At 38.3% G+C, this 14,183-nt stretch overlaps 1 protein-coding gene across 1 annotated transcript in view; it reads right to left on the minus strand.

Moving 5' to 3' along the window:
• The window catches only part of LOC122795066, a 634,924-nt gene that overhangs the window by 267,986 nt on the left and 352,755 nt on the right, over window positions 1-14,183 (minus strand). Inside the window, exon 4 of the mRNA XM_044063641.1 lies at window positions 313-582. Coding sequence (XP_043919576.1) covers window positions 313-582 — 270 coding nt within the window. The remainder of the gene's footprint in view (window positions 1-312; window positions 583-14,183) is intronic.

Genomic DNA, 14,183 nt, shown 5'->3' on the forward strand with positions numbered 1-14,183 from the left:
CTGCATGTCCTCCCCGTGGTTGGGCAGTGTTCGAAAGATATGCGTGCGTAAATGGGCGTGCCTTCATTGAAGGTTGGGTGTCGAGCTGGCACCTCGGCGTTTCATAAAAAAAATCTACTGCCAATCATTAGCAGACCGGAGTTCCGCTGTGGCAACCCCTTACTGGGAAAAAGCCGAAAGACAAACAAGTATTGATACTTTCTAACACAATGCTATAGTTTTGTGTTAACTTTGTAGCTTTCTGAGTTGAGTCACTAAGCATATATCAGCAATAAATAAGTAAACTATGACAGAACCTTTGAATAAACTTACCAAAATGTGTAACTTGTTTTTCCAGTGGAGGGCATTGTTCATATGAATGCATAGTCCATAATGTTACATTATAGACTGAATGATCGTAAGGTCCAGTGAATATCATTGAGCTTCCACTGACGATTTTCTGTTCTAACACAGAGGAATTATCTGCTTTGTTAAGTTGGAGAAGGTAGCTGTCAACACACTGAACTTTAGTCCAATTAGCCTGGATTGCACCATTGGCCATTGAGGTTACTGTCAAATCCAGGCTGTCACATAGGTGAGTACCTAATAAGGAAATATAGAGAATACACATTCACATCAAACTTAGATGTTATGTTATCTCATGTAAATATGTAAATGATGAAACATCTTTTTACAGATATTACATGGTATGTCTTTTGAAAGAGACATTAATAATCCCCAGCTAATCGTGCTGGAGAAAAGCTTTCACCAGTCTTCTTTAACAAAGATCAGAGTATGCAAAAGGTGTAGCATGCTTATAGCACAATATCTTTCAGTTTTAAAAATGCTAACACAATCACTTAAAAACAAGCTCAGCGAAGGGCATTGTAAGACTAAAAATAAATAACCACACTCCCCCTGACCTTCAGTTGATTTTCACATTTTATTTTAACAGTCCATAGCCATTTAGAATCTGCATTTACTAAGAATAATATAAACTTCGAGGTATTTCAATAAGAAAAGGGAAATGATCCAACATGGACTGAAATAACATTAAGAAAGTATGATAGGGAAACATTTCCTTTTCTGTCAACAGAGTCAGACTACTCATTTTATTTTCATAGTATTTCATTAATGTATAAAACTGTTTAAAATACATTAGCCATTGCAATATTATCATTTAATAATACTGAAAATTCCCAGATTAGCATGGGTTTATTGCTTATTTTTTGCCCTCTATTTATTACATTTTTTAATACATTAAATACACAATTAATGCCATCTCTTAATTGCATATTTTTACAGTTTATATTTTTAATTTCATTTTCTAAGCTACTTTTGTCCAGCATACTCATATTGTAATGCATAATATCCCCTTTTGCCAAAAGTGAAACTACCATGTCAGAAGAGCTTGTATCATGGTCTGAACAATTTACACCTTAATTTATTTTAACATTCTTTAATATTCTGTCTCTTTTGATCATACTAAGTCCAATATAGAATGTCTTCTAGTAGGTTCATCTATCATTTGATTGAGATTATGTAAGTTCAACAAATCCAAAAAGAAAGATTTATAAGTAGCTTTGGCATAAGAAGAATGTCAGTCAATATAAGGAGAGTTACATCTGCCAAAACATAATTGCTGGTATTTCATTTAAGTATCTTTCATATGTTTTCAGGAAATTATTGTACAGGCATTTTTTAATAGAAAGTCTGCAATATCTTGACATGATCCCATAATTCCCCCATGGTATAATATCTTTCATTGTTATTACTATCTCATCCTGATTGTCCTCCTCTTTTAAATAACTATTGTTAGTTTTGTGTACTAGCAACACAATACCCCCTCCTTTCTTGTCATTTTCGTAAATATTAAAGTCTTTACATATAAGTTTGCAGGTGTTCCTTGTCTCTGTTATGACTATAATTTTGATTTCTTGCAGTTTTAAAATAAAGTCCAACTCTCCCTTTATTTTTTTCTTGATGCCTTGAGTGTTAGTTTAGTACCGTCTTATAATTACTGAGTTAAATTCCTTCCTTACACACTTGTCACTTATACTGTGATGGTCTATTAAAGAAAAAAATAGCATTTTTTAAATGCTAGCAATCAGGTCTGTTCCTTTGCTTACAAAGTGTAGTCTGTTGCTTTCAAACATGTGGAACTGCATTATCATTTTTTACCATAAGGTGATAACATGAAACCTCTCTAAGTAGCCCTGCTTTCTCAACCATATGTTAAATGTCTTAGCTTTGGTAAATGCATAATCCTTAAAAGCTGGTCACAGTGGTATTTCACAGAAGGGCACATGAACTTTCTTTCCTTGATTGGTCACAAGGATGTTAATTATTGCCTTTTTCATGTGTTCAAGTGGAATCTTCTGTAGATTGTAAGTACTAGCTATAACCACAATGTTATTATATTTTACTAGTCATGATACATTTAAAACTCAGTTCACTTATTTCTGAAATTTTCATACCTCTTAAAACAGACCTAGTCACCATGTATTTGTTGAGTTGTTAAAGGTTTTACTATAAAATGAGCATTTCTAAGTATAAGAATCTCATTTTTCATTTTTTCTTTTGACTTGTCATTTAGAACCTCACAACTTTTTTGTGCTGTCTTTAGGAAAAGCAGTTTGTTCCGTTTTCTTTACTGAATTTTGTTTTCTTAAATTTGATATATATTTTTACAACTGCCTTATCATTTTTTGTTTTTAATACTTGTTAAATGTTTTCCTTTAGCATTTATTTCACAGTTTTGTGTTTCAGTTGTTGTTGTTGTTGTGTCTTTCGGCTTTTCCCGGTTAGGGGTCGCCACAGCGGAACTCCGGTCCACTAACGATTTGCAGTAGATTTTTATGTGCCGAGTTGCCGGCCCTGATGCACAGCTTTCAACAAAGGTACACCCATTCATGCATGTCTCCACACAGAAGACGCTCTAGCTGAGAATCAAACAGGACAACGTCTTACTGTCAGGCGACAACGCTACCGCAGCACTACCACCGCAGTCTGTTTTCAATTATACCTATTAAATCAAGGACAACATACTTATATAACTTATGTTGTGCTTATTATTTGACCTGTCTCTACATCACAACTACTATTTTAGGTTATATCTAGTCACAAGTTTTCTGATCAGCAATTGAAATATTTTAGCCTTGTTGTTATTTTCAGTTTCCCCTGACTGGGGTGATATGTGTCTCTGCTGTTATCCTTTCTGTATTTTTATTTCTATCCTCCTCAGATAAACGATTAGCATCACACTTTTTAAATATAATTACCTCTGAAAATATGTATTTAAATAAATAATGTATTGTTTAATCTGGTTCTGTTATTTATTTTTATTTTTTCCTGTAACAGTTCCTAATTGCTCAATACCAGTAAATATTTTTTTTTCTGAATTTTTGTTTAGTAACAATTCTCTTTTTATTTTTACCTGATGTAAGAATAGTAGGACTTTTGATTTTCTGTAATGATTCATGTTTTATTAGGTGTAACCTGCCTTTTAATTTTTTTAGTTCACTCCTTAGTTAGTAACCTTTACCTGAAAGCTGCAGAATGATTACTTGATAATGAATGGGTGTTCCTTCGTTGAAGGTTGTGTATTACGCCTGGCAAGCCAGCACGTAAAACTCTACTGCCAATCATTAGTGGACCGGAGTTCCACTGTGGCGACCCCTAACCGGGAAAAGCCAAAAGACACAAACAAACACTTGGTTATTTATTTGTGTTTTTATTTGATCAAGGCCTCTTTCCAGTATATTTTCTTTCTCTAGGCTTAACATGCCATCAGGTTTTATAGTCATTTTTTGGCTGTGTAATTCTTCCAGGCACTTCTTCACTCCTTCATCAATAATAACAGCCTTTTCATATCGACATAAGCTGCTGTTCTCAGTTTGTCTCACTTTACTTTTAGTACAGATCAAAGTGCATGTGACTTGCAACGATTCTTACAAACACTCTCTGCATTGTCACCTTTTTTAAATGTTTTCACATGTAGTGCAGAATCCTGTGCATTTCTGGTTTATTAGATCATTCAGCACATATTTGTCATGTGAGCTGATTTTATAGAGTACCAAAACTGTTGCGACCTTTTTTAAACCAAACATAGTAAATAAATTGTAATATATTGATTTATATTATTAGAGTTTGTAGCATGAATTAATCTAATTGTATTTGCACTTTTCAGGGTAAAAGATTAAAACCAATAATATTAAAAACAATGACAAAATGAACAGATAATATTTTAAAGAAGTATACCTGTCTCACCTGTAGCTCTCATCCCCTCACACACTGTCATGAACATGATAACAAGTGTAAAGATAGACATCTTTACATCAGAGATAGCTGTGTGATCATTAGGCTCACGAGTACTCATGAGTCATGCTGGTTTAAACTCCTGTTTCCATCCTGTAGCTGCTTTAGTTTCCCTACCCCTCTGTTCGTTGTGCATGCATGGCATGTAAGTAGAGCAGTGGCACATGTATACTAGAGCTGATATTCACTACTGTCTTCTTATTATTATTGTTAATAGCTGATTTATTTTATTATTACTGTTAACTGCTGAGTTATTTGATGGTGCTGAGCTGAAACTGCTGTTCAGAAATCCAATATGTTATGAGACCTGGCTAATGTATTAACTGACAAGTTGCTTGTTATTTCTATCTTGTATTATGAAAATAGAGCTTAATCATTGTATATCTTCCAAGTATCCTGCTAACTGTTTGCAAAACGTATTCATGTTCTGGCTGCATCTGTAAGCATTCCTGTAGCACACTATTGCTCTTAGAAGACTGGAATTTACAATTGCTTTTATAGAAGGCTAAGGGATTGCAGTTCATTTTGATGTCAGTTCATACTGAATAACATAGCTGTAGAATTATTGTCTTAGCCATACTTCCTTTACTTTGTGCAATATATCATGTGTATTTTCACTGTTGAATTGTACAACTATCAGTAGACTTAGAGGCTGCATGTTTATGCTGTTAGTATGTAGTTTTACAGAGCTGATTTAACAATATATGCAATATAACCAATTTTCCTCTTTATCTGTATCCCTTGCATGATTTCCACTTCACATTCCTTTGCACTAATTCTGCCTTATTTAACTTTATTTTTCAGTTCACATGGATTTCTTAACTGCGTGCACCACCCCCCACACCTGGGATTAAACTGCAAAAACCCAAAGTCTATTTTGTCCACTGAAGCTGGCTATCTGTTAACTAAATAAAACCTCCAGAAAGCATGAATCTGACACTCTACAGCTTTTCTGTTGCAACAGGTGAATTACAACTTAGTTTTTGCAAAGTTCTAAGGATTAGTGTTAAAAGGTGTGTGCCCCACAACAACAAAGGGTTCTTCACTCCCCATTATTCCAGTCACTTGCCACTAGAAGATACCATACCTTGAATTAGCCTTATACACACACACACACACACACACACACACACACACACACACACACACACACACACACACACACACACACACACACACACGCACACACACACACACACAGACACGCACACACACGCACACACACACACACACACACACACACGCACACACACGCACACACACACACGCACACGCACGCACACACACACACACACACACACACACACACACACACACACACACACACACACACACACACAGACACACAGACACACAGACACACACACACACACACACACACACACACACACACACACACACACACACAGACAAACGCACACACACGCACACACATATACAGTCCTCCAGTCAAAAGCATTAACTGTTTATTTAAATTAGTAAATGTTTGCTTTTTACTTTCAGCATCCTTTATATACTAATCACAAATCTCTCTCTATAAGTCCCATCAACCCTGTTTGTGTGCTTACAGTGATACCTATTTAAAGCATTCTAGAGCTACTTAGATTAATCTTTTGTTACATACCGATATCTTAAGCTTATTACTTACCTTAAACTGATAATTTTTCAGCTCTTGTCCCTGCGGGGGCTGGGCCCTCTTTGATTGCGACACTCAATCCACTTACCACCCTGACCCCATTCTCATCCACTCCCCATAGCATTAACCTTATACCTAACCTGACCTCTCCAGCACCTCTCTTCCACCTATCTCATAACCCCCTTAATTATTCTCCCTGTCATACCATTCCTCCTAACTAGTCTACCTCTCCAGCCACTCTAAATAGGGCCATATATTGTTCCATCCCCTAAACTCTAGCTATCCTACTCATATTGATTCTATCACACTGCACTCAACCACCATCATGTCCATCACAACTTTTACTATGATCTCACTTCACTCACTTACACTCTGTCTCCTAACAATAATCAAAACTTTCCAGGCACCCAACATATGTCCTACACCCAACTGTACAACCACCACACATAAACCACATTTATCAAGTTACTCAGACATCCACACTAGCTTATTCACAGCTAATATCTCTGTACTATCCAAAGTAAAAATTCTACCTCTCCAAAGGCACCCCCATTATCACACCACCACCAGCAACTATACCACTTTTAGGAAAAAACTGATAAGTATAACCCACATAATTTGCCAAAGCATTATATCCCAGTGTAGTGATACACAACCCAGCCCAGGCCCAAACCCCCCAGCCTAAGCAAACCTACCAAGTCTCTTATGCTATCAACCATAAATCTCCAAAGCCTTAGAAACAAAATACCTGAACTCCAGGCGTGGATTTCACAAAACAACCCTGATATTATAGCAGCTACCAAAACCTGGCTAAAATCATATGTAAAAGACAAAGAATTTCTCCTCTCCAGGCTACTCATGCCTAAGAGCCAATCAGCCCCACAAGAGAAGAGGAACAGTAGCAATACTCTTCCATAACAAATATACTTTAATTCCCTACTCAAAACCAACACTCAACTTCTCTCCAGCCGAGGTACTAATCTCTATATTAAAACTTAATAATCATAAAAATGGTTTACTATCAAATACTTGTGGCTGGCCCATTTGAATGGTTGTATCACCGACCCACAACCATGAAAACTGACATTGCCAAACTCCGCTATCGTCAAAATTCATGTCGAATGTGATCTAGGGATGGGTGTTAACATGAGCTGAGATAGGGGCGAGATTTGTACTTCCGTGATTTTGAAAGTTCAGCATTACAAATGTTTGAGGTTTTGGTTTCGTGAAACATGGTTCAACCAAGTCAACCATGAGTATTTGATAGTAAACCCATAAAAACATTTGCATAATTCAGCAGAAATTCTGTACACCATATGCTAACAATGTGTTAACTGCCATTTCTGGATGTAGATAAGTAGCCCTCAAATGTGGCTGTTATGCGGAAAAATAGACTTCTTAGAGTGGGCTTCCTTTCCCCTGGAAATTCCTTTATTGCCCCATAATACCTTTGTGAAATGGCTATTACATCCTTTTAAAAGAAATCCCTGTTACAAGATATTTTACTTTGATGTACTCTTAGGAATGACCAGATAAGTCAATGGATATGTGATTCTAATTGCAAATCTATGATGTGAGACTGTGTGTGTGTGCGTCTGTGTGTGTGTGTGTGTGTGTGTGTGTGTGTGTGTGTGTGTGTGTATATTTATATATACATAAATATATATATATATATATATATATATATATATATATATATATATATATATATATATATATATATATATATATATATATATGTGTATGCACATACACTTTAACATAATTCCAAAATTAACATTTGCCATTATAGTACCTATCAGATTGTTGTTCTGAAATTATATTTATGCTTCTTATCAAATAGAAAATATTTTCACACCAAATATAATCATATTCCACACAAGAAAAGTTAAACAAAATTTAAACAGCATAATGATAACAGTTCCCATCAGATGTTAAAAGCTAGAATTCAGTAAGCGTTCAGCTCCTGGTTTTAATACTTATTGATAGCAGCAGGTATAAGGTTAAATAACAGTACAGTTATAACTGATAGTTTCAGATATACATTTTCACAACAGTTCTGTTCTGTAGCATTAAGAGCCATCCTGCAATACTCAGACTATATATCTCTAGCAAGAGCTGTTACATGTTTGGGTTTGTTCTGGCTGGAGTTGTGACATTTTCTATTATTCTTTATAACAACTGATGAATAATGTTAACTGTTTTATATATACATTGCTGAAACTGATGGATAATTCCTTTTTTACCTTTAAGGTACAACATTCAGATAATTATTTTGCGGGCCATCATAATAGCTGTCAAAACATGACAGTTCAAATTATTATATAAGTATAACCTGATAGTTTTTTTACAAGTTTACAGAACAGGTCTGAGACTTGATATAGGCATGACTTTGAGTTCTATACAGTCTCTGTTGTCTGCTTCAGTCTTTTATCAGGTTTTATGCAGTACTGCTGGCATGATGTTTATAAAGCTTGACCAACCAAGTTTAAATAGCATTTATAAAGATAATTTGCCCATTTAAACTACTAGTTAACTATTCTGATTGATTAGTAATATATATAGGCAATATGCAGGGGTTGGTGTGTGATGCATCAGATAACTAAATTAAGACCCCTGTGATTCTTCAGGCCCACCTGTCACATGTAAGGGATCTGACTGCTTTACATAAGGCTGTATTTGAGTGCTTAGGTGAGAAGGGTGCTAAGTGCCTCAGTGCAGGTGTGTGCATACCGGCACACCTCCAGTGAGCTACATATTCCTCACTAATAGAGATTCTGTATGTGGGCAGTGCTCTACACTGACTCACAAAACTGCGGCAATGTTGTTGTTTTTTTGCTAAGAAAAACAGGCACTTTAAACTGTTGGATGGCTCCTGACTAAACTCTAAAGCAACAGTATGACCAAAAAGCAGGGGCTACACAGTGCTGCTGGGAAGGGTAATATGTTAGACAAAGGAAAGAATTTGCACAGTGGAAAGAAAAGGTACTGGAGGTAGGTTGTATCAGGTAATTCAGGGTCTTCATCTGAACTATGTTACTGCTAGAAGTGAAAATGTCAGAAAATCATTAGCTGCATACATACCTCTCAAACTCTTAGGGGAAGAAATCTGGACAAAGCCTGACAAAATGGGGGGGGGGGGTGTAAATTCCCAAAAATAGGGACAGATTTTAAATATTGCTGTTATAAACATTGAAAGTTTGTTTTAACATACATGTTGTAAAGAATCTGACGTCTGAAACTCAGATGTATTTAGTGGCTTCAATTCTCAGATCATCCTAGTGATTTACCAGAAAAAACACAAATTTTATGAGGTAGAGACCAAAAAAATGAGGCAAAAATCTAGAAAGTTGAAAGGTATGGCTGCATACATGTTCTTAAGCTGATATTTGCTGACAGGGACTGTACTGATCTGACATCTACTGAGTCAGTAAGTGCATTGCTGTTACTAATGGCAACAGCAGGAAGACTACAGGTAAATGACACTACAATAGCATTTGCCTAATACAGGCAGAAAGCTTAGGCACTAATGCCATAGATATAACTTGGTTCCCTATGAATCTTGTACATATATTTACTTCAAACTCTAGCACTATGGCATATGTTGGGCAAAATGGAGACACTGGCTTTCAAAATTGGGACACGTCAACTGCATTGGTAGTTTCCAAGCAAAGGGTTGCCTCATCAGATATCAACAAAGTGGACACAAAAACAAGCACCCATAGCCTTTCTGTTTATTAACAACTGTGGCATTAATGCCAATCTGTCAAATTTGCAAATGCCACTAGAATATTTCCAAATATATTTTTATGACAATTATGTTCATAGGTTCATAGGTTCATAGGTTCATACTAGGCTATCTGCCTGAGGGCATTTACAAGCCTAGCCCATAGTTTTGTGGCTTACGCCACCCCTTTAGTATGGGGAACTATACCCATTATTTTGCTGTGCCTCTGTTGAGCAGTGACACTGAGGTAATCCCTGGGGTATATCTGCGATCTCCCAGGATCAAGGCCTCATCTTATTAATCTGTGCCAAAATAAACATATAACTATCCTAGATGGTGAGCTATGAAAAATGTATTCTGTATCTATGAAACTTTTAATTCTGTCAGAACTGCATGTAATTTTGGTCACATTCCTTTTAAATGGGATAGTTAAAATGCCAGGCATTCCTGACTGCTGGTTCACTAATGCACTTTTTTCTCACTACACAAGCAGAGGTCATTTCCTTCATATAGTAAAATTTCAGTAAAAATGAGAACTCTATACAGCCATTGTGCAAAGATGTGTTATGCTTCTAAAGAGAAAAAATCCTACCATATGTTATACAGTCTTCGTACTGGCCACATGGTATCTTGTGATCAAGATAAAATGGCAGCCTGAAACTCAGGCCAGATGTTGCTATCACATACAGCACAACAGAGGGAGTGAATGTGAGCTTTTTGTCATGCCTGAACACTTTGCAATGAAATCCTAAAGGGGGTCTGACATACTTTCTTTTTCATATATGTGCAAAATGCAATGGGTGATAGCCTTTCATAGCCACAGTTTGTCACTTCTCATTATACTCACATGTACAGGAAAGCAATTCACTAAAGATATGTTTTAACCAGCAGCCTTGGGTCAATACGCTACAGTCTGAATGGTGACCAGTTTCCCACATTGGGTTACCTGGGATAGCTCTGTGGAGTGAAATATGGAAGTAAGACCAATCATCCTAACAAACAAGAGCTAAGGAATGCTGTATGCAATATTGGTTCACTAACAGAATGGACTTTGGAATTGGATGGCATGATGGTAAGAAGGAGGTCTAACATCCTTTGTAACCAGGAGATAAGATGGAAGAACTGTGCAGCAAAGTCACTTGGACTGGGATTCTGAGAGAACTACTCAAGAGGAGTGTAGACTACAAATGGTGTGGGAATTGTGGCGAGGGAGAAGATTCAGAATACAGTGAGGGATGTTATCAAAATTAGTGACAGGCTCATTGCAGTCAGACAGACTACAGTATAATGATTTGGCAGTACTCACAATTTCAGCCTATGCCCCACAACAGGGTTATATTAGTGAGGAAAAGAGTGCATTCGCGCAGCAGCTGCAGGACCTGCTAGCTAAAGCAGGACAACATGAGTTGGATATACATGAGTTGTTGTTGATAATGGAGGACCTGAATGCACACATTGGGACAAACAGAAGAAGATATAAGGACTGCCAAGGTCCACGTGGGTGAGACAGCAGGAAAAAAAGGAGAGGCCATTCTAGACTTCTGCCTATCAACTGGCTAGTTGGTGGAAATTCAGCAAGACAGACTGTAACAATATCATTTTCAGTAGTGGTCAACATACATCTCACATAGACATGCTCCAAGTAAGGAAAGAGCAATGGGGCAGAAATTAATGATCCCAATGTCATCCCCAATGAAGCAGTAAGCCCACAGCATAACTTGTGGGCTGCTACAATCAGCAGCAGGCAGTGATCAGAGAAGGCTCTAAGTTCAACAGATTCCAGGCTGAAGACCTGGAAGCTGACTTGAGAGAAAGCACAGCAGTTCAAGCAAATAGCTCTAGCACCTCAGGAAGAAGAGAAAATATGTACAGATGAAGGAAATGGCAGTGCAGATATGCAGCCAAGTCAGGCACGGAAGTAATGTAAATAAGGAAAGCTGGTGGTGGAATGCAGAATTCCAGGAAGTCATAATAATAAAAAAGGAGTGTAGGAAAAAGTGGGAGATAGAAAGATTGACCAGGCAAAGAAGGAATACAGGTTGACTGAATGATGCTAAAAGAACAGTTGCAATAGTTAACAACAAGGCATCAGAGGCACAAAGAAGCTCTATCATCTTGTAAGGCAAAGACAGAAAGATAAAAAAATAGTCATCAGACACCCTTATAAAATATTCCAACAACCATCTGGTCACCAATTTAGATGACATTAAAGGCAGATGGAAGGAGTACATCCAGCAGCTTCTGAATTAAGAAAACCCCACCCAAGATGCACTGTCCCAGACACAGCCTATGATAAAAGAGGGAGAGGAGCTCATGCTAGATGAAATAAGAACAGCACTAATGAAAATAAAGTCAGGAAATGCAACAAGTTCAGATGAGGTCATGGAAGATATAGTAATGATGATTGATGAGGTAGGGCAGAAATGGCTCCTGAAGGTACATATATTAGTATGGAGAGAAAGGTGCATCTCATAGGTCAGTTGTCAATCTCCTCTCCGGTCCAACTGGTGAATCTGGGAATCCTGAGGCAATGTAACAACTGCCTCATGTACACAGACAACCCTCTCCTCCTCCCAACAAATTCCAACACATGTGAGAGATGCAACCATATAGCCATACTGGAGGCTAAGCTCTCTCAACTCAGTACTGGCAAAACCAGTCAGGAGGAGAAGGAAACCACACTCACTACAATTCCAGTCTCACATAGACCTACCACGACAGCAAACCAAACACATAAACACACAAAAACATACTTGGAGGCTCTAAATAAAAATCTGCCTAAGCAGCAGAGACCTCCAAAGCAGACACCCAAGCAACCGCTACCCCAAAACAAAACACGTGCAACACATAGCTCACAAAGCCAGTGTGCCAAACAGTCACAGCCCTTAAGGCTAAAAACACACCTGATACACTTGTAATAGGTGACTCTATCGTCAGGCACACTGACGTCCCGCTCACCAGGCTGAACAAGGAGAAGGTCACGGTGAGCTGCCTATCGAGCGCTAGGATCCGCCACATAACACAAGCACTCAGGTCACTCCAAGGCAAGTACAAATATGACTCAGTCATTGTCCATGCTGGTGTGAATGACCTGAGATGTACCTCCCTGCACTACATGAAAAGAGACATAGAGGAGCTCTCTGAGCATGAAGCCCAGGCCGGTATGACCCTGACCTTGAGTAGCATCTTACCCTCACCAAGAATGATGCCACAATACGAAGACAAAATGATCAATTTCAACAACTGGCTTAAGTATTGGTGTCATTCAAAGGGGATCCAATGCCTGTCAGCCAGGGATGACATGCTCAACAAGCCACGATGCTTTACTAGGGACGGCTTGCACCTGTCACCTCTGGGCTTTTGGATATTGGCAAAGGCTCTTGCTACCCCTTTTTTAGGCAAGGCTCAAAAGACAAACCCACCTCCATAGGTATCACAAGGGATTAGAAACTAAGAGTAATGCTACTCAACACCAGAAGTCTAAACCTCAAGATGCACACACACTCGAAACTCTCCTTAGCATGGAGAACATCGATATCTGTGCAGTAACAGAAACCTGGTTCAAGGCTCCCAAGAGCACCCCAGCACTACCAGGTTATACCTCATACCATGCTTTTTGGCCCCAAAACTTGGACCGAACCACAAAAGGAGGGGGGTATCAATATTCGTCAAAGATACCCACACCTCCAGGTTGGTGGCACAGCAAGAAGCATCAGAGACTATCCATGTGCAACTAACAGTGGGTAAAACTGCCTTCCAGTTTATAGCCTGCTAGAGACCACCCTCCCAAACCCAGGAACCCCACTCGGCCTTCCTGAGAACACTGGAAAATATGAAGGTCTCTCCAAACACCATTATATTGGGCGACTTCAACTACCCAAACATAGACTGGGAGCATTACTCTAGCTCCAACACCCTAGTCCAAAGGTTCCTAGAATTTATAAACTCAAATGCTATGGAACAACTCGTTACCACTCCCACAAGAGGGGAAAACATACTGGACCTGATCATCACCAACATGGGGACTCTATGCTCCAGACCAGAAGTGTATCCCTCATTGGTAAGATCAGACCATAAACTAATCTCCTGGATATTCACATCCCGACTCCACCCCCTGCCCTGAAAACCACAGTGAAAAACTTCTCTAATGCAAATTTCACACTCCTCAAAACTGAGGTGGAATCCTTCAATGCCCCCGGGCCTGTGGAAAATACGGCCCAGACCGCAGAATCCTTTATAAATGCATTCTATGAACACCTTCAGGAATGCATGGATCATGCAATCCCAAATAAAACCAAGTCCCAATCCTCCAAAGGCAGACGTCCTGTCTGGTGGACCCCAGCCATAAACAAACTATACAATAGAAGGAGGAAGCTACTACATGATAAAGTAAAATCCCAAAAAGGGAAGGCATCTCTGATCAGTATTAGCAAAAAACTACGGGCCCTCATAAAATTGTCTAAGGCCAGCTTTGAGAGAAAAATTGCACAGGACACTAAGGATAATCACAAGGCTTTCTTTAGT

Source organism: Protopterus annectens, chromosome 2.part1 (assembly GCF_019279795.1).
Source record: "Protopterus annectens isolate FY-2018-M chromosome 2.part1, PAN1.0, whole genome shotgun sequence".
In the NCBI taxonomy this organism is placed as follows: domain Eukaryota; kingdom Metazoa; phylum Chordata; order Ceratodontiformes; family Protopteridae; genus Protopterus; species Protopterus annectens.